Raw genomic sequence first — 23,269 nt, 5'->3', positions numbered from 1 at the left:
AGACAGTCTCTCTATAGCCTGTAATGAGGAGCTGTCTTTGTCAGTGGTCCCCAATTTGCTGAAAAAAGAGCTCTGTAACTGAGAAGACTTTGTCACACCGATCAGTACCACACCTTATTTAGCTAATTCAGGTCCTAGCTGTTTCTTATTGCATATTATTCTTTGCTGTTTCTTATTGCTTCTCAGGAATTACTCGTAAATGTAACACATACATTTGAACTTAAAATATCAGTGATGTAGTTGTAGCAAAATGAAACATACAAAAATAAATACATTGTGTAGTAGGGTATGTGTGTAGTGTTATTGTGGGTCTTTATTACGTTAATTTAAACACCTGTGGTGTTTTCTTTCTGGGCCTTCTCTGTGCTGTTTGAAGGCCACAGTTCACAGAGTGAGGCCAGTGAAGGCCACGGTTCACAGAATGGTCCCTGTTTTGGTTTGGTTCAGTGGTCATCACTAGATTTGGAATGTTCTGGTGCACCATGACTAGAGAGGAAATGTGATGGCTGCTGGACATTAAAAAAGACATCACTTTTTGATCAGAGCAAAGGGTCTAAACCAAGTCCTTCTGGTCATGTGCATGTGATATCAGCAGCATCCCTACCTTGGTAGATGTAAGTGAATCTGAGTGCTTCTCTCCATGAAAGTTTTCCCTTCCACCATGTGTAAAGCTTGCTGAAGCTGTTTCAAATGGGGCAAATACTGCGCTGGCTGTTGACACTGTGAACGTTGATATCCAGTCATCTCTGTTCTATTTGAGAGCTTTTACTGGACTCATAGGGCATGTTTAGAGACAAATATATTAGCAATTGTTATCCTAAGATGTAGGCTCAGTAAGAACCTATGTTCTTTTGCTGGTCTTTACTCACCACTGCTGTGTACTTTTTCAGTGGGCTGTGGATTTAAATAGACAAAATTTTGTTGTTTGAACCCAAAACCAAAAAGCCAATCACACACACAAACACACACACACACACACACACACACACACACACACACACACACACACACACAAATACAGGGCCAACATGGGGATAGAAATATAATCAGAAAGGCAGCTGACATTTCTGGAAATAGCCAAGTGAAATAAGCGATTGTTAGAGAGTTAAATGTACATATGGCTCCAATCGGCTGGTTTAAGGTACAAGGCGAGCCACTTTAAGCTAAGGAAAGGCTGAGTGTTTTGATAACCACAGGGTCACTCCTATTCTCAGTTTGTCTTCTGCAGCAGATTACACTACTTTGCCTTAACGTCTACATGTCAGCTTGTAGGCCTCATTGATCTAAGGCTGGGTTCCGTCAGAAAACACAGTCTTACCAGACTACAAGCTTTCCTGTCCTATTCAGGGGTTTTAGGTTTGGTTTTGACATCTTCAGGTAGTATGTCCATTATGATCATGGTTGGTATTCATATATGTGAGAGGAGATATTTTTACTTAGTAACATGCACCGAGCAGCCAAGTCTGGCATTCTTTGCCAATTAATAGATGACAGGCTGAAGGACTGAATCATGTTCAAGATGTGCACTTATTTGTCATGTCATACATTTCAACAGAGCCAATTACAAATGATCCCAAAGCATTTAATTTGATTTGGTTATTTATTTTTTTAAGAAGTTGCTCTTAATAGGAAACTACAGGCTTGGTTGCATTTAGATGCAGTTTCTGACTACACCCTGTAATGCTGTTTAAGGTGGTGTGGGTTTGCGAATGCTAATCCGTCTCTCCATTGTGTCTGCAGGGTCAAGAAGGGCAATCGAGCAACATTCCAGAAGTAACAGGGGGCCTAGCTGTGGAGGGACGTGTAATCAGATCAGCTTGTGCTGTGCCTGAAGATGAACCCTCCTAGACCTCCCATGTACTCGAATGGGTTGTGGCAAAGATGTGTGTTGCCATGGTGATTATTCACACTAAAACACTGGAAAAGAAGGGTGTTGATGATGTAACCTCCAAAGAGTCAACCTTGGAGCTGGTAAGACTGTGTGGGGTGGGGGGTGGGGGGCGGGGGCAGTAATTGCTTAACTGCTTAAATCATGATTGATTATTTATGCAATGAGCCAGTGCCACATCTGACAGCTTCCCCATGTTGTGGGTTGTCATGGAATCCAACTTACTGTCAGTACTAGCTAGCTCTATGAATAAGGTACATTTCCCAGAATTAGTAGAAGTGATAACAAATAATTGCTTTCAAGTTTACAGAATAAAGCTAATGGAGTTTCTATACATTCAGCTAGCTGGAAAACCACGGACATTATTGTTCCATGTTGGAGGAAGTGTTTTGAAAATCCTTTACATTATGTCCTCATCATCACGCATTTGGCACAAGGCATGTATTTGTAGTGATCTGGTGTGACTTTGCTGAAAACGTTGAAAATGTTAACATCTGGGTATGTCTTTACTGGTTCACTTTTGTTAGTCAGGGTAGGCAGGGCTAATCCAACTCATTTGTCTACTTAAAAATCTGCATTTTGAACATGTAGAATAAGATATCACCCCCAGTAATGCAAGTTAAGCCTTTCTGCTTTGCACTAAATGAGCTGAAGTCCTCCCAGAAACCCCAGTGCAACTTGGGCCAAGGTGCATCTCTTCGTCCAAAGACTACAACTCGACCCCAAGACACAGCAAGCATCCCTGCTAGCTGGCGTCAGCTTCCACTGCACCAGTTTACACAGGCTGACATATGACTGTGGTTTACATGACCCCGTCTTCGTTGGCTATGTGCTTGTCAGAACATGGGGGGTGGGCGGGAGGCTGGGTTTCCTGTCTCATTGTACAGAGAATTAGGGTTGGTTTGCTGCTGCTTGTTGCTTCTAGCCGGGTACACTGTCCCATATACTGATGCATCTTATTGCATGGTTGTGTGTTTTTACAGCATAAACCATCAGCCATGAGCCAGGGAACAGCTCTCTTCTCCTGTGGAATCATGGGTAAGTGTGGATCTTTTTTTTGTGTGTGTGTGTGTTTTTCTTCCCCCCCCCCACTCTTTAGGAACTCTCTTTAGGGTACATGTACCTTCTCTCGAGCTCTGCTGTTTGCCTTTTCTGCCTACTAACTCTGTGCTGCTCACTCAGTGCTACTCACTCTGTGTTGTGTGCATCTTTGCCCAGCACCCATTATAGTGCTTAAGTGAACATTTGGCAGCTTATGCTGCTGAGCCCGTCAGATGGGGGTCAGTGGAGTGGTCTGATGAACATGTTCTCAAATCTTTTAACCCTAAAAGAGTGTAACAGAAGGGGACTGTGCTATTCACCTCCCTGAACACCTGGCCTGCTCCCATCCAGATCAGACACCGAATGCTGCTTTACTTAGGCGCTGGGAGATCACAGGCGCTCCATTTCTAACACATGCGCCTGAGGTTGAAACCTACTTTAGTGCAACATATGTGGAAGTTGTTGGCTTAGTTTTGTTAGCCTATCTACTACTGCATACAGGGCCTCCCAGGCCCCTGGCTAGTTTTTTTTCTACATTTGGTGAAAAATATCTCCAAAATATCCCATAATAAATGCAGAGGTAGGACAATAATAGCTCTACTCTTTGGATTGAATAAACAAATACATGCTTGTGTCCCAAAATTGAATAAATGGGGTTTTGTGCTAGCATTAGCCTGGCACAGGATTACCAGTGCTGGCAAATAACACGATGCCCACAATAGCATGTGCTGGTGAGGGTGTCTTTTGTTTGCCCCCCTTCCCTGTGACAGGGGCATTGTTGTTGACTTCTGAAAAATCCCCTCGCCACGTTTCCAGAGTCATGTAGCTGTTGCAACTGAGGTCAAGTGCCCACTATTCTCGCTCCGCTTTAGATGCAGGCACTCCTCCAGGAAACAGCAGCCAAGTCAAGGCTAGAGTGAGAGGAGCCACAGATGGGCCATTCCACCTGACGCTCACTCACTCTGGTGAGGGTGCAGGGAGGCGCGATGAGGAATTTCCTTGTCTTCGTTAAGCCCGGAACGATCTGGTGTCTTTTAAATCAACAGCCCCCAGTTTCTTGTCGCTGAACCCTGATCTAGATAACAAGGTGTCTGTCCTCTGAAAGTCATTGCAGTATAAAAAGCAGATGTTTTTTTTGGGGGTGGGGGGTGGGGGGTGGGACTGGGAAGAGTCAGACCTGGGGTCAGGAGAGTGTTTGTTCTTCACTCTCCTCATGGTGGATATCCATTTTCCAGGTGCAAGAGATACTGCAACATAAATGCTCCTAATGTGTTAAGGAAAAAAACAAAACATGTATGCAGTACTACAGTGGAATTCTACACTGTTGTGGCTAGAGCTCATGTGCTCAGCTGATGATGTGTGTGTGCCATGATACAGCTCTTGCTACCCCCACCCCCTGGTCCTGGCAACCAGCCTCCAGTCAAGCACTGCAATTCCTGGCAGGCCTAGTTTTCACTCTCAGAGGCTGCCTGGAATGGCTGGCTAGAGGCTCTTCTTCTTTCACCCTAGACTCTCTCTCTTGTTTTGCCGCACTGATCTCAAGCCTTCTTGAAAGAGTGCTATAACACTACAGAACGGAAGACCTAGTGTGTTACCCTGGGTACCAACATTCCAGCATTCTAAGAGGAAAGAAAAATGTGTCAGTGTGCTAGTAAACCGTATGTTATATTAGTTTTTGCCTGGTAAGAAAGGGAGAGTGCTAGTTTTACTTGCAGCCATTAGTGGAAGTTAAATCTGATAGCTCAGAAGATAATTTAGCTCTGAGCTTGGGTTCAGACATGAAGATCTTATTATTTCAGGGTGTATTGTCTTGCAATAAATATCGGTAATGCATTTTGGATAATTATCAGTTATTGTGGAGGTAAATTGTAAATGTTGGCACAGAAGCAAAATGTGTTCGCTGTTCAACATGCATTCAAACAAAGTGAAACGCCATTCCATGCCCAAGCACGAGTGTTGATAATTGCAACACAAGCCAGGGCAAATATCTGTACATGCGCTGACTCCCAGGTGGCTAAAGCAAACATTGTACACAGTGCTCCAGCGTTCCTCCAGCCTTCCTCGCCCTGGCTCTGACTCACTCCATATTGTCTCTATTTCAGAGACGAGCCGTTGGTCGGACGTAGGCCGTGGCTGTGTGGTCCGCCCGCGGCCAGTTGGCACCAGCTTGGAGAGCCTGTGGGACGCGCTGCCCGGGGCGGGAGCAGCGGGCACCCTCAGCGGCCTGCTGCGGGACCTGAGCCTGAGCGAGACGCCCTCTGCAGGTGGTGCAGCACCACCCAGCAAACGGCAATGCCGCTCGCTCTCCTGCTCGGAAGAGCTGGCCGGCTGCCGATCTCCATGGCGACCACAGGGCTCGCGGGTGTGGACAACTGTGGAGAAGAGGCGGTGTCACAGTGGGGGCAGTGTGCAGCGTGGGGGAGCCTCCATCTTGTCAACATCTACCCTTGCACAGGGCAGTTTCTGCGGCATGCAGCGGAGCTCCAGCTTTAGCTTCCCCACCCGCGCTGACCTGATGGAGCTGCCAGCGTTTGCCCAGCACCAACCCTTCACCTCCTTCACTGCTGTGGTGTCCAGCTCGAGCTCCGACCCGCCCTGCCCTCTCTCCCTCTCACAGGAACAGATCAGTGCCCCTGATCCTGGTGGACGGTCCGAGACCAGTTCCCCTGACTCCACTCCAGAGCTGGACCGCAGGTCGGCAGGGCAGGGAGGCCTGGCTCGCAGCCGCTCCCAACCCTGTGTCCTCAACGACAAGAAGATTGGCATGAAGCGCCGCAGGCCTGCTGACACCCACAAACAGAGGCCCTCTCTCGACCTGGCCAAGATGACCCAGGTAGGTTGTAACTGTAAAAGAAAGCTGATATAAATGCAGTGTTTTAAAATCCAGTCCTCAAGGTGCATCAGGAAGTGTATAGTTTTTCTCTGTCCCAGCTCCCAACAGACCTGCACCAAGCCATGTAGAACATTTGAATAACTGATATGAATATGCTGGGAGCAAAAATGTGGATGCCTTTAGGACTGAGTTGAGAAGTACTATAGTAGTGACAGGAATGAGGTATGTATTATGCAACACGGGTTTGGCACAGTGGGTATGTTAATATTGTCTTTATTATTATTTTTAAAATTGTTATTCTCATAAATCAGTTTGATGGATGCAGCTGTCAAACTGATGAGCGGTATTAGAGGTGGTTTATATGTTAAGCCATAAGTATCCATTGACATTCTCATTGCTCTGCTTCTGCCTTCAAATCAGGAGATTGAAGTTTGTTTTTTTGTCTGCAGCGTGCTGTAAGTCCACTTCAGTTTAACAGACTTAACAAACATCGATTAGAAGTATTAAACACATCATCTCTGTTTAATGGGCGAAGTGTGGTGTACATCATACATGATAATTTCACCTCCTCACTCATTTTGAATCATTTGTTCATGTACATGCTCCATTGCAGTTAATAATCAGTTAACTCTCCAGTTAATAATACCTTTATTTTGACCTTTTTTAACTGATTACAAACTAAAAAAGTGCAATATAACTATTGCCAAATTAGATAATGTCTTGTGCCAAATAATGTCATGTGCATTAAAGAAACAAAACAGTCCATTGTGGAAATGACACCATATTTGAACGAACAGATTGAAAATTGGGTGAGGTTATGTCATTTAATATGAAAGTCAATCTTGCTGACATTAGAAGTATTGAGGAAAACAGGTGAATACAGCTGAAGCTATTTGTAGTCTTTGCAAAACAAAAAAAAGAAATGCCCTTGACGCTGACATTGAATCTCCACTCTCATAACAAGTGCATCCACACATGCCGTCAACACAGATATCTGTGCACAGATGTGTGCAGTTAGCATGGCAAGGCACATTGTCACTCTATTACTACATGCTCTAGAGAAACCAGACAAATTAAACATACTTGTTTTTTCTTTGAGAAATCTGTGGTAGATTAACGTAAAATTGTTTTGATAAAGACCATTTGTTTTTTCTTTTGTTCGTTTAACCATTCATTGATTCAGTGAATAACATTTTAATCTCATTGCATAACAAAGTTGAATGGACCATATTTAGAGTTTTTCTTGTGTTAATGGACAATATTTTGAGTCCTACTTGTGTTAATAGCATAGGAAGGTTAAAATTCACTGTAGCCTATTGGCCTGTCTTTTTTTTTGTCAATGGAACTCTTAAAACTAAGAAGTTATTACAAGAGGCATGTAATGTGGTCATGGTTACAGTGGTGCAAGAAGCATTTTTTCGGCTTTGGATTTCCATGTAAAACACTACATGCTCAGCATTTGACCTCCCATCACACCACGTGGGCGATTTGTCATGTGTCAGACATTGGCATCAGGTCACATGTGGTTCATCGTCTACATCCAATTATATTGGCTATCGCCCAGGCCTACTGTCCATACTTGATGGGTTGATAACTCGGGATGAGTCTCTGCACCACTGAACTAAAGCTGAGAGTTAGCATAGTTGACAGTTACCAGGGAACCGATATAATTAATAATGTCAGCTGGTTGACCTCTGCACCACGGTTTCCATATGTGTAGTGAAGGCACACACACGAGGGAGAGGATCCAACTGCTAGAGGTTTTATTTAGTTTACGGCTAAGGTAGGAACTGTAGGGAGAAGTAGTGTGGCTTGGAGCTTTCCAAGCTATTTAAGAGGAGTTAGGCAGGTAATCGTGGTCAGGTTGGTCCGAGCTCGAAAATGCGAGGCAGAGACCGGAAGGCATCCAGGGGTCAGGCAGGAGATGAGGTCTGTAACACAGGCAGGATTCGGAAACCAGGAAGACAAACATACATGGAAGTTTCGGTATGCAACACGAGAATGGCAATACTTCGCAAAGAGTGTGCGAGGGAGGGGAGCTTAAATAGGAGGGTAGTAATGGAGAGAATAGTCATCAGTTGTGTAATAAACACTCTGGCGAACCAGATCCAAGATGTCTGTGGGAAGAGGTAGGCGAGGCAGTGCTGGGAAGAGCGTGGTTCCTGGAGTTCATGAAAATATTCTCTTAGTAATCGAACGGTCATAAGTGCAATATACATTAGCTTTGCTGCTTCTGAGGTAGAAATTTTTCTCTTTTTTAGTGGCAGAATATCCTTGGCCCACAACCAGAATATAAACATTTGGTGCTACCTTTGTTAACCACAATGGCAAATCATTTTAAGCAGTCATTGAGTGGTCACCAGCTAAACATCTTGGCAGTGTAAAATCACTGTAGCACTCTATCATAATTTGAAGTTGAACAAAGAGAAGGACTAAAGTGATTGTTTTAAAGAAATCTAGGAAGTATAATTTGGGCTTTATGAATCATATTAATGCCTTTAGAGAGAAAATAATTTTAGATAAATTTAGATCAGACTAAATTTGATTTTCTCCATAAATAGTCACTTCTGGAGTAGTGGTATTAAGCTCTAGCAACAAAAATTCAACTCCAGCCCTGCATTTTGTAATCACTGGTAGTTAATTAGTGTCATAAATCATAGGTCGTTCAATGACAGTCTGGGGATCCAGTTTTCCATCAGTCAGGTATGATGATAAAATGGCCAGACTGTTCCACTAACTATTGTTTTGAGATGTAGAGTGGAAGCCCGGTGGACTAGAGAAGGGTAGTTTAGAAACAGGGGAAGCAGATGGCACATCTGGACAATGCTGTATGTCAGTAGGATGACCCTGTCCTGGCAACATATGCTCCTGCTGTATCCACTCGCATGCACCAAATCACACATTACAAAGGGCTTGGAAATGGACATTGTGCCACAGCTGAAGCCTTACAAAATGCAAGAAAGAAAGTAAGAGAAACATTGGAATGGACAAACTATACATATCCACTCAACTGGTGTTAAATAAATATTTTGTGACAACTGAGTAGACTAATTTTATTGACAAATGTTGGTCGACCCTATTTTTGGAATGGATGGATTTATTTTAGTTAAGTTGCTGTTTATGTAAAGCAAATTAAATATCAATGGCAGATTTAGGTTCTTTGTTCAGATTTTGGTAAACTGTCAGAACTTGGAGCAGTCTGACTCTTAAATGCAAGATTGCAGACAAAGTGTTTTATTTGCATGCTTTTGTGTTTAACTTACAACATGACACACAGCGATCAGTTTTCAGTTACAGTCATGAACTACACCACTTCTTGAAAGTCTAGTTTATAATTTAACTTTTGCATTCTAGCTGAAAAACTCTGAGATCTGAAATTATATCTGAAAGTCGTTGCTCTGACCTGTATATTGTCATTGCATGGAACATGAAAACGCGTTGCATTTGACCATAATGTTGACTGTGACTACACTTCTGCCTGTGTTTTTGACCTAGAGGAGCTCATGTACACTGTGCTTGCCTGCAAACAGTTGCTTTATTCCTGCTGTAAAGCGGAGGTGATTTATATGTTAAGCATCTGCCCCAGGAATGCTCATGTGCCAGCGCAGAAGGGAAAGACTGTTGAGCAGGCCAAAGTCAGCCCTTCAGTCAGGCTCATTACTGACACCTTGAAGTCAGCCCTTCAGTCAGGCTCATTACTGACACCTAGAAGCTCCCACTTGTTCCAGATCCTCACAAACCTGCCTTCACTCCTCTTCCTGTTTAGCAGTGAGTCTTTAGTGGCGCTGCCTGTGCCAGCTGAGGTGTTTGCTCCAGACTGCCTGATCTAGGCAGGTTCTGTAAAAACACGTCAGTAGAAGCAGAGGGAGAATTCCACGAATCGGATCCTGAATGACCGAGCACATTTTATTCCAGTAATGGGGGACTGGGTTTTTTGGTCCTGGTTTGCTTCTTTTGTTAAGGTCAGAAATTCCCAGTCCTTGTCCAAGTTTTATTTGTTTGTTTGTGTGTGTGTGTTTCCCTGTTTCCTGTTGTTAATTAGCTGCTGAGTAGAGTCAGGAGTAGGTGGAGGATGCTGCGGGTGGCACAATTCCATTACAGATCGGGATTCTTCAACATGGTGATTCTAGATCACCACGAACTGCAGTATTCAATCTCACTCAGATACTTGTGGTATTGAATTTCAGTACTCAGTTTTCAGTACTTTGAAACACTGTATGTAACGCATTTGGCAAACAAATATTGCATACTGCCAAACAAATATTACATATTACCAATTTTGCTTCTAGCCAGGAGACCTGGGAAGAAGAAAAAGTAAACTATGTGTATCAAACTCCAGGATTGGGATGTTTTGATCTTGATGACCTGTTGAGTTACAGTGCATCCGGAAGGTATTCACAGCGCTTCACTTTTTTCCACATTTTGTTGTTTCAGCCTTATTCCAAAATTGCTTAAATCCATTTTTCCCTCAAAATTCTACACCCCCATAATGCCCCATAATGGCAAAGTGATAAAAGTTTGTTTTTGCAAATGTATTAAAAATAAAAAAACCCAAAAAACACATGTACATAAGTATTCACAGCCTTTGCCATGACACTCAAAATTGAGCTGAGGTGCATCCTGTTTCCACTGATCATCCTTCAGTTGTTTCGACAACTTGACTGGAGTCCACCTGTGGTAAATCCAGTTGATTGGACATGATTTGGAAAGGCACACACCCGTCTATATAAGGTCCCATAGTTGACAGTACATGATGTCCAAGGAATTGCCTGTAGACCTCTCTCAGACAGGATGGTATTGAGGCAGAGATTGGGGGAAAGGGTACAGAAACATTTCTGCAGCATTGAAGGTCCCAATGAGCATAGTGGCCTCCATCATCCATAAATGGCAGAAGTTTGGAACCACTAGGACTCTTCCTAGAGCTGGCCGCCCAGCCAATCTGAGTGATCGGGGTAGAAGAGCCTAGAAGTCAGGGAGGTGACCACGAACCCAAGGGTCACCATGACAGAGCTTCAGCGTTGCTCTGTGGAGAGAGGAGAACCTTCCAGAAGGACAACCATTTCTGCAGCACTCCACTAATCAGGCCTGTATTGTAGAGTGGCCAGACGAAAGCCACTCCTCAGTAAAAGGCACAAGACAGCTCGCTTGGAGTTTACCAAAAGGCACCTGAAGGAATCTCGGAATATGAGAAACAAAATTCTCTGGTCTGATGAAACAAAGATTGAACTCTTTGGCCTGAATGCCATGCATCATGTCTGGAGGAAATCAGCTGGCCAATACCATCCCTACAGTGAAGCATGGTAGTGGCAGCAACATGCTGTGGGGTTGTTTTTCAGCAGCAGGAATTGGGAGACTAGTCAGCGTTGAGGGAAAGATGAATGTAGCAATGTACAAAGACATCCTTGCAGAAAACCTGCTCCAGAGCGCTATGGACCTCAGACTGGGGCAAAGGTTCATCTTCCAACAGGACAACGACTCTAAGCAAACATCTTAAGATAACAAAGGAGTGGCTTCGAGACAACTCTGTGAATGTTCTTGAGTGGCCCAGCCAGAGCCCAGATTTGAACCTAATTGAACATCTCTGGAGAGATCTGAAAATGGCTGTGCCCCGACTCTCCCCATCCAGCCTGATGGAGCTTGAGAGGTTCTGCAAAGAAGAATGGGAGAAACTGCCCAAAAATAGGTGTGCCAAGCTTGTAGCATCATACTCAAAAATACTTGAGGCTGTAATTGTTGCCAAAGGTGCTTTAACAAAGTATTGAGCAAAGGCTGTGAATACTTATGTACATGTGATTTATTTATTTATTTTTTAAAATAAATTTGCAAAAATTCCAAACAAACCTTTCACTTTGTAGATTGCGTGTAGAATTTTGAGGGAAAAAATGAATTTAATCCATTTTGGATAAGGCTGTAATATAACAAAATGTGGACAAAGTGAAGCGTTGTGAATACTTTCTGGATGCACTGTAAGTGTGTTGGTGGACGGTGGACTGATGAAGGGCCCTTGGCTTATGCTTGGCTCCAGGACTGATTTGACACACAGATGTTGGGGGGCTTGTGGTTTGTGATTTATATATTTTCATTAGAGTGAGGTCAGCCTGTGTGGCAGCACTCAGACTCTGTATAGCTAGTTTTATTAAAGTCATATTCACTTCAGTGTATGTGGGAACACAAGATATGCTTTGTGAAATTCTGACTTTAGGTGAATGGGTTTTTTTTTTGGTTTTTTTTTTTTGTGTGTGTGTGTGTGTGTAAGAGCTGTTGCACAGCTGCAGAGTGGATAATCTGTCAGTTTAATGGACAGATAATATGTCAGTTTAAATGACAGGTTTCTAACATGTGAGCAGTTGATCCATGTTGTTGAAGTGCCAGACCAGACTGTAAAAATGAATTGGTAAGTCAGTCAGAACTCTTGCACAATAGGTCAGCTCAAGTACCTATCAGTGCTGTGTTGGTTTTTTTTTTATGTGGAACAATTTGCTAGTATTTGTGTTGAGTGACTGAAGAGCAAACACCCCAAAATGTAGTGGAAATATTTGGCCCTGCTCTAATCTGGTGCTTAATATTACCCCTGCTGGGTGCTGCCGCATGGTGCTGATATGACATGTGTGTCATGGAAGTGATAACAAGAGAGTTTACCTGATTCAGGTAACTAAACATATCTGGAACGAACTTCCCTGTTTCGAGTTTACACCAGAACTGATAACCTCATCACTGTCTGGCAAGTTCTCCTAGGAATACACGCATGACTTCTCTTTCAAAAACATGGCATCAGCAAAAGTGTTTCCACTGCTGGGCCAGTGTGGTTTAACTTAAGTGAATATGACTCATACACACTCTCTATCGCGTGCGCACTCTCTCTCTCTCTCTCTCTCTCTCTCTCTCTCTCTCTCTCTCTCTCCCCCCACTTCTGATTACCTGTGTGTTTATGTTCCTGTTTCTCCTCATTGTTGATGGTTGAGTGTGTGGTTGAAATGTATTTCTGTTGGGGGTGGGGAAGACAGTGGGGAGGGATGCGTCAGGGTAAGGCTAGGTGCCTTTGTGTTTGCCCAAATACAATTTTGTTTTGATGAGTTCCAAGACAAAAACCCCCAGGAACCTAAATTGAATCTTAGTTCTCAGATTTTTAATGCTCTGAATTTTAGGTTAAGCGGTGGCCTGCTCAAACACCCCAGAACAGAACTTGCACATCTCTGGTTGATTGTGGATCTTGTGTTCTTTTTCTCCCAAGATTTGCCTTTCTTACACCAGACATACGGCTGATTCTTGGGTCCAAACAGTTACAGTTTAGATTTAGTTTCATCACTCCATAAAACTGTCTCCCAGAGTTCCACAGGGCTGTCTAAATTCAACTTGAGTTTTTATGTGCTTGGTTAAGAGTAGAGTGCTTTAAGTTGTCTCGCTCCTTGTAGTGTTCTTTTTAAAATGTTCAGACACTTTTTGTTCCTGCTTTCATCAAGTCAGTTTTTTCTCAGCTGTTCTGTTCAAATGATTGATTCCTCTTGGTGAAATCTTTCTCTTGCTGTACAAACTGTCTCTACAAACTGTGCCTGGGGTACCTTATTGTAGCCATTGCCTTTTTTGTTGTAATAAATTATTGTTTTAGCTTTCTTTTCTGTGCCATATTAGCTGCTGGGACTGAACAAATTCCTGAGAGAGATTTACATATGTATCACATAGCTCAAGTAAATGAAGTGCAAATTTAGAGTTCTCAGTGGCTATTGGTGTTTTAGTAGTCATTTCTGCATGTGTTTGAGGCCTCCATGTAGTTTGACAAGGGGCAGCCTTTATACTGTTGACAGCTATGTCATATTGATTTGAGGGAAATCCTGTGTTTCGGGATAATCTGATATACGATGGAGTAGGAGCTGGCAGCACTAAATCTCTGCTACATGTAACTCAAGGTCAAGACCCTGTACCACTGGATTCTCCAATGCTCTTTTTCCTACTGGGGTTTGGGTTTGTACTTGGGTTTATTACTACATTGTTTTTTACTAGTCCATAGTGTATTTTGTTGGCGGAAGACCAAGGTCATTACTGCATTTAAGCATATAGAGTTTCAACTTGTGCAGTTAGACTGCTTAATAGAGGAGAAAAATGGGCCAGCGTTTTAGCTGAAGCATGGCCTCAAACCCTGAAATCAAACCCTGACGTAAATGTCAGTGACACCACACTTCCGAAATGGATGGATTGATATTATTTAAGTTGCTGTTTATGTGACGTGAATGATCTAATAAAAAGGAATGGCAGGTTTAGGTTCTTTGGTCAGATTTTGGTAAACTCTCATGGCTAGAAGTCTAACTCAAATGTAACATTGCAAACTAATGCAACATTGCCATTGTCTAGGTTATCACGTGAAGGGATCAGTTTACAAATACAATCACTAACTACACATTTAGAATTCATCACTTCCTGAATGCCTGTAGTTTATAATTGAACTATTGTATTCTGATTGAAAAACTGTTTCTCATTAATGAGATCTGAAGGTCCTTGCTTATTCATTACACTGAAAAAGAAAACATGTTGGGGAGACCCTGTACCACTAGATTCTCTAATGCATTTTGCTGTGGTTGGGGTTTGTAGTTACTTGGAGAAAATGGCTTCATACGCTGAGATCAGGACCCGGAGCCAGACTGCGTTACGACCCAGATCCCGTTACTCAAATCGTTAGGTAGCATCTGAATATTAGGGTCAGGTGTGTTAGGACAGGGCAGTAGATCTAGAGTTGGTCATGCCTATACTGGACACATAGTTATACAGTAATTGAACATGTAAAACTTATAATAATAATTGGTTTTCTCTTGAAGTGCTGGTCACAATGTGGGATGTGTATTCACATATTCACATCTAAAGCCACGCCAGGTTCTGAGTCACATATCTAAAGCCAAGCCAGGTTCTGGGTCTTGCTACAACACAGCTTCAGCCACCAGTCTCGCCACTTAAAACTAGATCCAGCAGGACTGCTTCACACAACAGTGTTTTGGAACAACCATCATTAACACTTCTGGGGGTTGTATTCATTACAGATGACAAGAAATTATATGAAGCAGAACATATTCACATATAAGTGTTTCCAGCTATTGTAGAGGTTAAAACAGAAAAGCAGGTATATCTACTGCGACACCCCATCAGTGGGTACTAGAGTTTCAGTATATTGGTCTCAGCTGCGAGTGCATGTTTGTCAGAGTATGGAAGTCTAATTTCAAATGTAGGCTGATTTATTTTATTGCTTCTCTATATACAGATGTGAGACATTTCATTGTACTGGCTTTGCTGCCTGGTCACTATAGACACGCGGAAGTGTTTAGCCCCTCTCTGCTTTTAAACCAGAGTGCAGAGTCTGGAAATGACTGCACAGACAGACCCTGCGACTACCCACTAACTGAAACTAAAGTGATGTTTTCAACGGGTTTTTTGTTTTCCACAGCAGCAACACAGCAGGCTGTTCATTTGAATTGTGCAGCGGAAATGGCAAAACTGCTTTTCGCTTTCTGCTGTGTGGGACTTTTACAGTCACCAGCGTCTTTACTAGAAATGTCTAACTTGAAGCCACACACTTAGACAGCTGCATTAGACACACATCTTATATGTGTATTTTATAACTATACAATTACAGACTGCTGCCAGTTGGTTGGCATGCACAATTTGTCCATTCATTATTGACCACAAGGCCACCGCTGACCAGATGTTCTCTGTGGGGTGAGCCATGCTCAACAGAGCAGCTACACTAACATGGTACTACAGGATCTAATAGTATAATACAACAACTGTGGGGTATTTGTAATAAAGTGGCTTATGTGTGTGTGTGTGTCAGAGAGAGAGAGGGAGAGAGAGAGAGTGAGAGTGAGTGAGCGAGAGTGAGAGAAAGAGAGAGAGTATTTTTTAGAACTGTAGCCCGGAACCCCATTTTACCCTACATTCAGTATGACAGTATTAGTACTACGAGAGTATGACTCATAGAAAGGGTCTCATAGATTCTGTCTGTGTCTGTGAGAGAGGGAGTGTGTCAGAGGGGTGTCTGAGCTAAAGAGGTCAGCAGTTTCAAAATCCCATCCTGTGTGTGAGAGAGAGAGTACATGTAAGTTGCACTTATGAGTGGCATATGTGATGTCAGTCTCCAAATGCCAGTAACATGTCTCGTGGGAAACCCTTCACACATCATGTGTTGTACAACAAATTAGAACCCAGAGCAGGAGATTATTCTCCGCTTTATCCCTTTCTTTTCCAGAAGCGATACATCAATGACAGCAGCTGTTCTCTCATCCCAGCTGTTGAGTTTTTCCTCTCTGTGTCTGTCTCTTTCTCCTTCTCTCTTTAGACTGACCTCCACTCAGTTATGTGTGTACAGACTTGGGTGGTGTTGGGTGGGGGTCTGAGCTGTGGACTCTGCCCTGCTTTGTGTGTAAGAGTAGTATAGGAGAGCCTATTGCCCTAAGGACAAACAGGGCTTGATTTACAAACTAAATATTCTGTCTCTGTGGCAGCCAGGCCCATCGTAGCTAAAGAGCATGTGGATGTGGGTGTAGGTAGTGGCATGTTTTTTTCCTCTTGTGCTGAACAATTTGGGAAAAATCTTTCGATTTATCACTGGATCAGTTGTATAGTATAACTGATTATATAGCTACATTTTATCATTATATGCCTTCAATATATAAAAAAACACATTGGCAAATACTAAATCTAAAATGGTTTAAATTTGGCTTGCATTGTTTTGACTAAAATGATTTATGATTTTTATGATTGTGATTATTGGGTCATGTGAATGCTGCGATTCATCAAATCACCCACAGAACATCTAAGAACATCTGACATTGGTGCTCACAGTACACAGTAAATTATAATTTGTTAGAGGACTAATGTATTTGCATATTGCAGCCTTCTGGGATATCAGTGTTGCATTATGATAATGGTTAACAAATGGTATTGTGATTGGTGCAGTGTTTTTTTACACAAGTACACAGCACAAAGAAAGTCTTCCTTGTTATTCTTTTGTGCTCTCAAATATAATTAATTTGTTAGGCGATATAGTTGAAAATAAATTTTATACCTAAAATTATGCAAATTTTTAATTTATATATTATTTATTTCTTCTTTTTTGTCTCCCTACAGAATCAAAATTTCCAGAGTCTCAGCTGCCCTGGTTTTACTGGTGACAACTGCTGCCAGTCAGGCCATACCCCGCCCTCTTTCATAAGCCCCACCCACCAGAGCGGGATCCTCTCTTCTGCAAGTATCTATGTGGCAGAGCCTCAGCTCAGCCCCAAAGAGGACTCTTCTATCATTGACGATTTGGATGGTGACTTTCCCGGAGACTGGACGGCAGGGACGACCAATGGGAAGGACCGGGAGCTTCCGTGGGCAGGACTGTACGGGTTGAAGAGGGATGTGCTTGGTGGGGAACTTGATATAGAGCAAATTGAGAGAAATTGAGAGATGGTTGGAAGGGAATGTTGAACAGAATGGATAGGACTATAACTGGTTCCAAGACTCTTGAAGATAACTTCTCTCCTAGCATCCTCCTTATAATAGTGCTGGTCTCCTGGCAGCCCCAATGGTAAGTGTGTTCTATGTGGAGGTGCCACCATCTTGCTTATTTTCTCCCCATCTTATGCTTCTGGTGATTCGTGCTGATGGGGTGGGGGAGGAGTGGGGAAGTATTTTTTCAGAGATTTGTCACCGGACTCAGGAGAAATAAATGCTCGTGCAAGTGGACTTGTTGGGACACTAGAACGTCTCTGTCTTGTTGGGACATTAGAACGTTGAAGCTTGAAGCAGAGGGAATTCTGGGAGTTCTCTGAGAGAGTGTGATTGGTGTGCTGAGGCACTGCTGCATGCTCGGATTGGATGAAGGCGAGTTGATGATGGAGATTTTGTAGCCTTTTCTTTTACAGAGGAACCAGAGTGTGGAAAGTGCACCGTGCGTTCTTGAACCGTCCTGCATAGCCTTACTGCGTGTGCTGGATGAGGAGTGAGTGGGACTTCTGTTGGCATGTATGCACCGCTCATCCGATAAAGCACATCGCAGTACAGCAACGAGGAAGGAAAGGAAAAGAGAAAAGCTTTGAGAAACTCATGCTGTGGCTGTGGACTTACTGTTGATCTCGCACTGTCATAAAGTACACACATGAACACACACATACCCACAAGCTCACATACACACTTGTCAAAAGTGAAAAGCTTAATAGGGCTTCAGGTTTTAGCATTGAATGAGATATTCAGTTTCCCCTCTTCCCTTTTTTAAGCTAATAGAATGTAATTTCTCTTTTTATGATGTGTAACTACAAAAGCATTCTGAAATGTACTTATTTCTATATAAATAAACAGCGTTTAAAATGTGTTTGTAAAATGGCTACTGACTCAAATGTATAGCACCACGTTTTGACTAGGGAATTGAATTAAAGCTATCAATGGGGTTTTCCACCAGCTTGGCTGTAGTTTCATGTTGCAGTACAAAGTACCTGAAACTGGAAGTGTGTCCTTGTGTATTATATGTGAGTGCAGTTTCCAGTCCAGAGGACTTGTAAGATCATTTCTAATAGTCATTGATCCCTGAAAGTTTAATTACAGTGGAGCTCTATGGTTTAAGCACAGCTTCAATTTCATACTTTGAACATGTGTAAGTGTACGCATGTTTTGTTTGTGCGTGCGTGCATGTAAACAGTTTTATTGTGAAAATGAGGAAGCCTGGCTTCCCTGTGGCCATGGAACCTTGGATGAGGAAGCTGTCAGACTGTGTGCATACATGTGTGGGTAAGGAGCCCCCACCACTAGGTAGAGTGAGTGTTTGCCCTCAAGGTTTTCTGTGTAACCTGACTCTCCAAGCTCTGTCTTATGGGCTGCCCATGTTCTAGACAGCATACCTGCTTCCACACAGTCTCTCTGTTTGCCTTCCTCCCTGCACAAGGAGTCTTTATCTTGCTAGTGAGTAGTAACGCTTGGTTTCGTCTTCGTAGTAGTTTAAAAGTTCTGTATAAAAAGTGTGTGTGTGAGAGAGAGAAAAAAATATATATATATAGAGAGAGAGAGTCAAAATTGTAGTGATGTACACAAGGTACACAAATACACAAGGAGGGCCTCCCATTACCTGCAAAATATGCAAGCAAAGTATGAAGCAGATCTAGGCAGTGCCATAGGCAGGCCCTACAAACCAATCCTCCATAGTAAGGATCGCTTCTCAGGGTCAGAGTTTCCCCTTGTCCCAGGTCTCTCTGAGCCCTTATGAGCTGAGTCTGGTGAAGGACTGTTAAACATGGAATAAATTGCTTGAATTGAAGAAGGTTTGTGTTTTGCCTGCTGTGGTGCAGGGAAACGCACTGAGTGGATAGCCGTGCCAGGAAACTGGTTGAATGAGCGTTCTCTCAAGGATTTCAGCGAAACCTGAGCCTTCACTGGCTGTCTTATGGCCATTCTCTAGACAGCATGCCTGCTCCCACACAGTCAGTCTCTCCCTTTCCATTTTCTATTTTCATTTCTACTTTTCTTTACTCATATCTTCTCTTTTAACACCTATCCATCTCTTGTCTTTCTCCCTTAGTTCTTTTTTCCTCATTCATTTCTCTCTCACATACTTTCTCTTTTTTTTCTCTCTCTTCTGGAGGTCTCCACGGTGAATGTGTTTTTTGTGTTAGGTCAGACTCTACCATATGGTCATCGTTGTTTCAGACTTTGGTTGCAGTGACTGAAATGATAATGTAGCATTTCCCATGAATCTGAGCTTTTCAGTGTCTTCCAGCAGTGCTGCGTCACACAGCTCGCTGGTTTATTGTGATGTTCGAATGAAGGATCTCGCTGAAATAGAAGTGCTTTGTTCTCCCATAGATATGAGTGCAGATATTTAATTACTTAAAAACCAGATGGGTGAATATGACGTCTTGGTTAATGGTCAATAAGCAAATGATCTTTGTGTTTGACAGCTTTTAGCTTAGTATGGAATGAACTGTTAAGTTTAGTACGGATGTCCTGGTTTCCTTTTTCACATTTCATATATAAAGAATTCCTGGAAGCTGCAGTGGTTTAGAGGACAGTATGTGAAAGTCTGGACTAACCTTCATCTATTACGCATATCATCTTTAATAGGTCAAAATGAATCACTGAGCTGCGACAGCATGTCCTGACTGCAGCCAGTGGGCAGAGGGTGCGTATGGGAGTCCGGGTCTTGAGCCATGGTACGTACTACTCTTGCAGCTTTGTTACTGGAAATGCTTTGAGTAGTGCACAGTAGAAATCTGACATCCCCAAGAGACAAACAGAATGAGAGACAGAATGCGCTTGAAAATTGGCGGAACAAGGCTCCCCCCCCTTCTCGGCTCATTTAATCTCTAATGAACTGCTGTAGACCCTCCTTGTGGTTTGGAAGAATTCATAAGATTATGTATTGGGTGAGCATCAAACAGTGTCCTGCTCTCTACTAAGAACACCACATTTATCCTGCTTCATAGACACAATGCCCACCTAGGGAGTAGGGAGGAAGCCTTCCGTTTGTGATTTAAGACTCGGACCCCTACAAAGGCCCGGATTAATTCCTTTTCACTCCCACTCTGTTATCCCAGATGATGCCTGCTGAAGAGCAGCCTATTTTAAAACAGCACACTGCTTATGCCTGCAGGCTTTGTATGCAGTAAAGGCTGGTCTCCACAAATACAATATAATTTTGTAATTATAGACAAAGGTCAAGTATTTACATGTTAGATTAGCCTGGGATAGTGAAATCATGGTTGTCATTTAGGCATCAGCTATCATTAAGCATACTGGTTTCCAGTGAACAGTGTTGTTTGTATAAACTGAGAGTCTCTTGTTGGCATTGCTGCCTGGTCATGGCCAGGGGACTTCATGCACAATTTTTGTATTTTTAATTTTTTTGCATTTTTTATGTTTCTGTTGTGTCAGAGAAATGTGGTCCGTAGAGGTGAACTTATTAACTACTTTAGTCCATTTGGACTACAGAGGAGGACTGCAGTATGTAGAAAGAGCCTCAGTGAGGGAGTCAGTTGGGCTCACTCTTGGTTCAGTACTGCTGGAATCCCTCTGACTCTCACTAACACAAATCACCGTTGTACCAGCCGCCCACTAGAGAGAAGAGGGAAGGCAGCAGCAACGAGAGAATGTGACCTCAGTTTAGTAGACATTTCCACCACCAGCCAAATGTGCAGACATACACACATCTGAGAATATAGACGTAATGACAGCTGCCTGAAAAATACTGCGTTGCCATGGGTTACCTGCCTCTCCCAATTGCAGGAGTGCAGTGTGTATATGTATATGCAGTATGATCAGATTATCACCACACCTGCAGCACATTTCCTGCATGACAGGAAGTCTCCAAGGGATACAGGCTTGGTCAGATGAGATTAGTGTATATAAGTGAGATGAAGAGTTTGTGTTGAAGACTTGTGGAGTTGGGCATCCAGCTTTTGATGTTGCTGTGGTATGTGTTTTCCCAAGACACGGGGCTTTGGGAAACACAAGGTCCCACAGAGTTTGGCAGGGCCCATCAGGAAAAACCCAGCTGGCAAGGTAATAATCGGTGGGCTTGGGTTGCCATGGCAAAAGGGTGCTCTGTAAACAAGGTGATGTCAGAGAAGGCTTCGTTCTTGCAAAACACACATATGGCTTCCTGTCCTGTCCCAGAGGCTTCAGACAGCACGAACAGGAAATGACATAATAATGTGTTTGTATAAGAAAAGTGAAAGCCAAAGATGGAGACCACAAGGACATGTACAATATATCCAGCAGTGAGGGGGGGTGGGTATGTGCATAAGGGTAACATGCTCACTCTCACACTGTATGGCTACACGCATTAGAGATGTCTGGAGTTTGTAGCCTGACTGTAGTTTAACTGAGACTGATGTGTGTACAAAGTACAAATTCTCGAATCTGGATCTGGAATTTGTTACCTCTCATTTTTTCCCCCCTTCAGCATTCTAAATGTACACACTTCTATAAGTCTGGAGTGACAAGTTGGTTTGTATCCATCTTGAAAACAGCTTTAAATGTGTGTGTGTGTGTGTGTGTGTGTGCTGGCACACTAAAATTAGCACTGCTATGCTGCCTGTTCTGCTCTTCTAGGGTCTGCAGAGCCCCGTATATCACGTTGTAGACTAGAAATAGGTGTCTTGAGCTATCAGTGAAAGAGCTACATTCTTCTAATCCCGTAAGATGGTCAGAAAAACTGTTATGGAAGTGATGGCAGTGGAAAAGTGCCTTCAAAACAAAATGTATGTCACTGGTAAATGAAAATCCACTGATTTACTATTTTTACTATTTTGTCCTCTGAGGATCAAACTTAACTTAGGTGCACAAACTTACTTTGGATAAATGATCCAATAACCTTGAATTTTGCTGAGTGGTTGATATTAAAAATCATAAATTCAAGTCCCAGTAGTTTGTATTATATTATTGGGAAGCCTGTGAACGCACATTAGTTCAATATGAAAGGTTATTAGTTATTAAATGAAATCTCGATTTCCAAGCAAACACAGAAAGGTCTGTAGCTTGTACCACAAGTCCTGTATGACACCATGCTCCTATACTGTCCACATGTGGACTTTTGCCAGTGTGTGAAATTTGATTGTTCAGCTTTGACAAGGCTTGCAGAACAACAACATTAACAGAAAGCCCTCTGGACCATGAATGTCACACCAAGACAGATCTCACAGCACCAATGTGTAAGATATGCTTTAGAACTGCTCTGGAGGCTCATGGCACACCCACTTTTTCCCTTTAATGCCCACATAAATGTGATCTTTTGGAGAAGAAAGGTCCAGTCATAGCTCAGCGTTCAGCTGCGAACCACCGTGCATGAGCATTCACGCTGTCTGTTGACGATTAGCCAAACTGCATGCAAAACTCACAATGGCTACAACCACTTAAATGTATTTAATCTGTTACTGAGGTATGTTAGCACATGGTTAGATACAGCAGTTGTTCAGTATGTGTGCTTGCAGTGAAGTGGCACTGAGGAGGGTGCTGGAGTCAGTGTGCCCTAGGCTTTGGGAGAGGCCCAGTCCCACTGCTGCAGGCTCCCTATCAACACTTAACAAAAACACCACGACAACTTCCCCAGTTGAAATAATAACAATGTTCTAACTGCATGTTTAGAACCCACCCAAGACACACCCATGCACACCCACACCTAGTTTCTCAGTTAAGATAGCTGGCCTTAGCAAAACAAAAGGTGCTGCTTCCATGTAAACTGAATAGTTTGAGGCTGCAGGGAGACTTATTACACACACACACACACACACACACACACACACACAAACCAACACCAACATACAGGTCTAAAGGCCTTGACTGTTTGTTGTTTTTGTTTTTTTTTCCACAGACTTCACTCTTGTGTCTGATCTGCCTTTCACACACTGCCAGCCTGCACTGAATGAAGAGAAGCAAATGTTGACATTGTATAGCCTGTTTAAAGTGCATTCTTCTCATGCCAGCGTCGGCTGGTAAAATCATCTCCAGCAGAAGGGACAGTGTGGCTGGTTTACTGCTCTGCTCCACTCCCTGTT

The 23,269-nt window shown here is 42.9% G+C and overlaps 1 protein-coding gene across 4 annotated transcripts in view; it reads left to right on the top strand.

Moving 5' to 3' along the window:
* LOC113581572 (protein FAM53B) overlaps positions 1 to 23,016 on the top strand; it is a 29,553-nt gene extending 6,537 nt beyond the window's left edge. For all 4 annotated transcript variants that reach the window (XM_027016799.3, XM_027016800.3, XM_027016798.3 and 1 more), the window contains 4 exons: positions 1,741 to 1,971; positions 2,872 to 2,926; positions 5,032 to 5,762; positions 16,872 to 23,016. In XM_027016799.3, coding sequence (XP_026872600.2) covers positions 1,882 to 1,971; positions 2,872 to 2,926; positions 5,032 to 5,762; positions 16,872 to 17,192 — 1,197 coding nt within the window. In that variant the 5' untranslated portion in view covers positions 1,741 to 1,881 and the 3' untranslated portion in view covers positions 17,193 to 23,016. The remainder of the gene's footprint in view (positions 1 to 1,740; positions 1,972 to 2,871; positions 2,927 to 5,031; positions 5,763 to 16,871) is intronic.
* Positions 23,017 to 23,269: the final 253 nt, after the last annotated feature.

This window comes from Electrophorus electricus, chromosome 15 (genome assembly GCF_041902795.1).
Source record: "Electrophorus electricus isolate QZ-2024a chromosome 15, ASM4190279v1, whole genome shotgun sequence".
NCBI classification, from domain to species: domain Eukaryota; kingdom Metazoa; phylum Chordata; class Actinopteri; order Gymnotiformes; family Gymnotidae; genus Electrophorus; species Electrophorus electricus.
The sequence above is the reverse complement of the archived record's forward strand: the minus strand, read 5'-3'. Positions and strand labels throughout refer to the sequence as shown.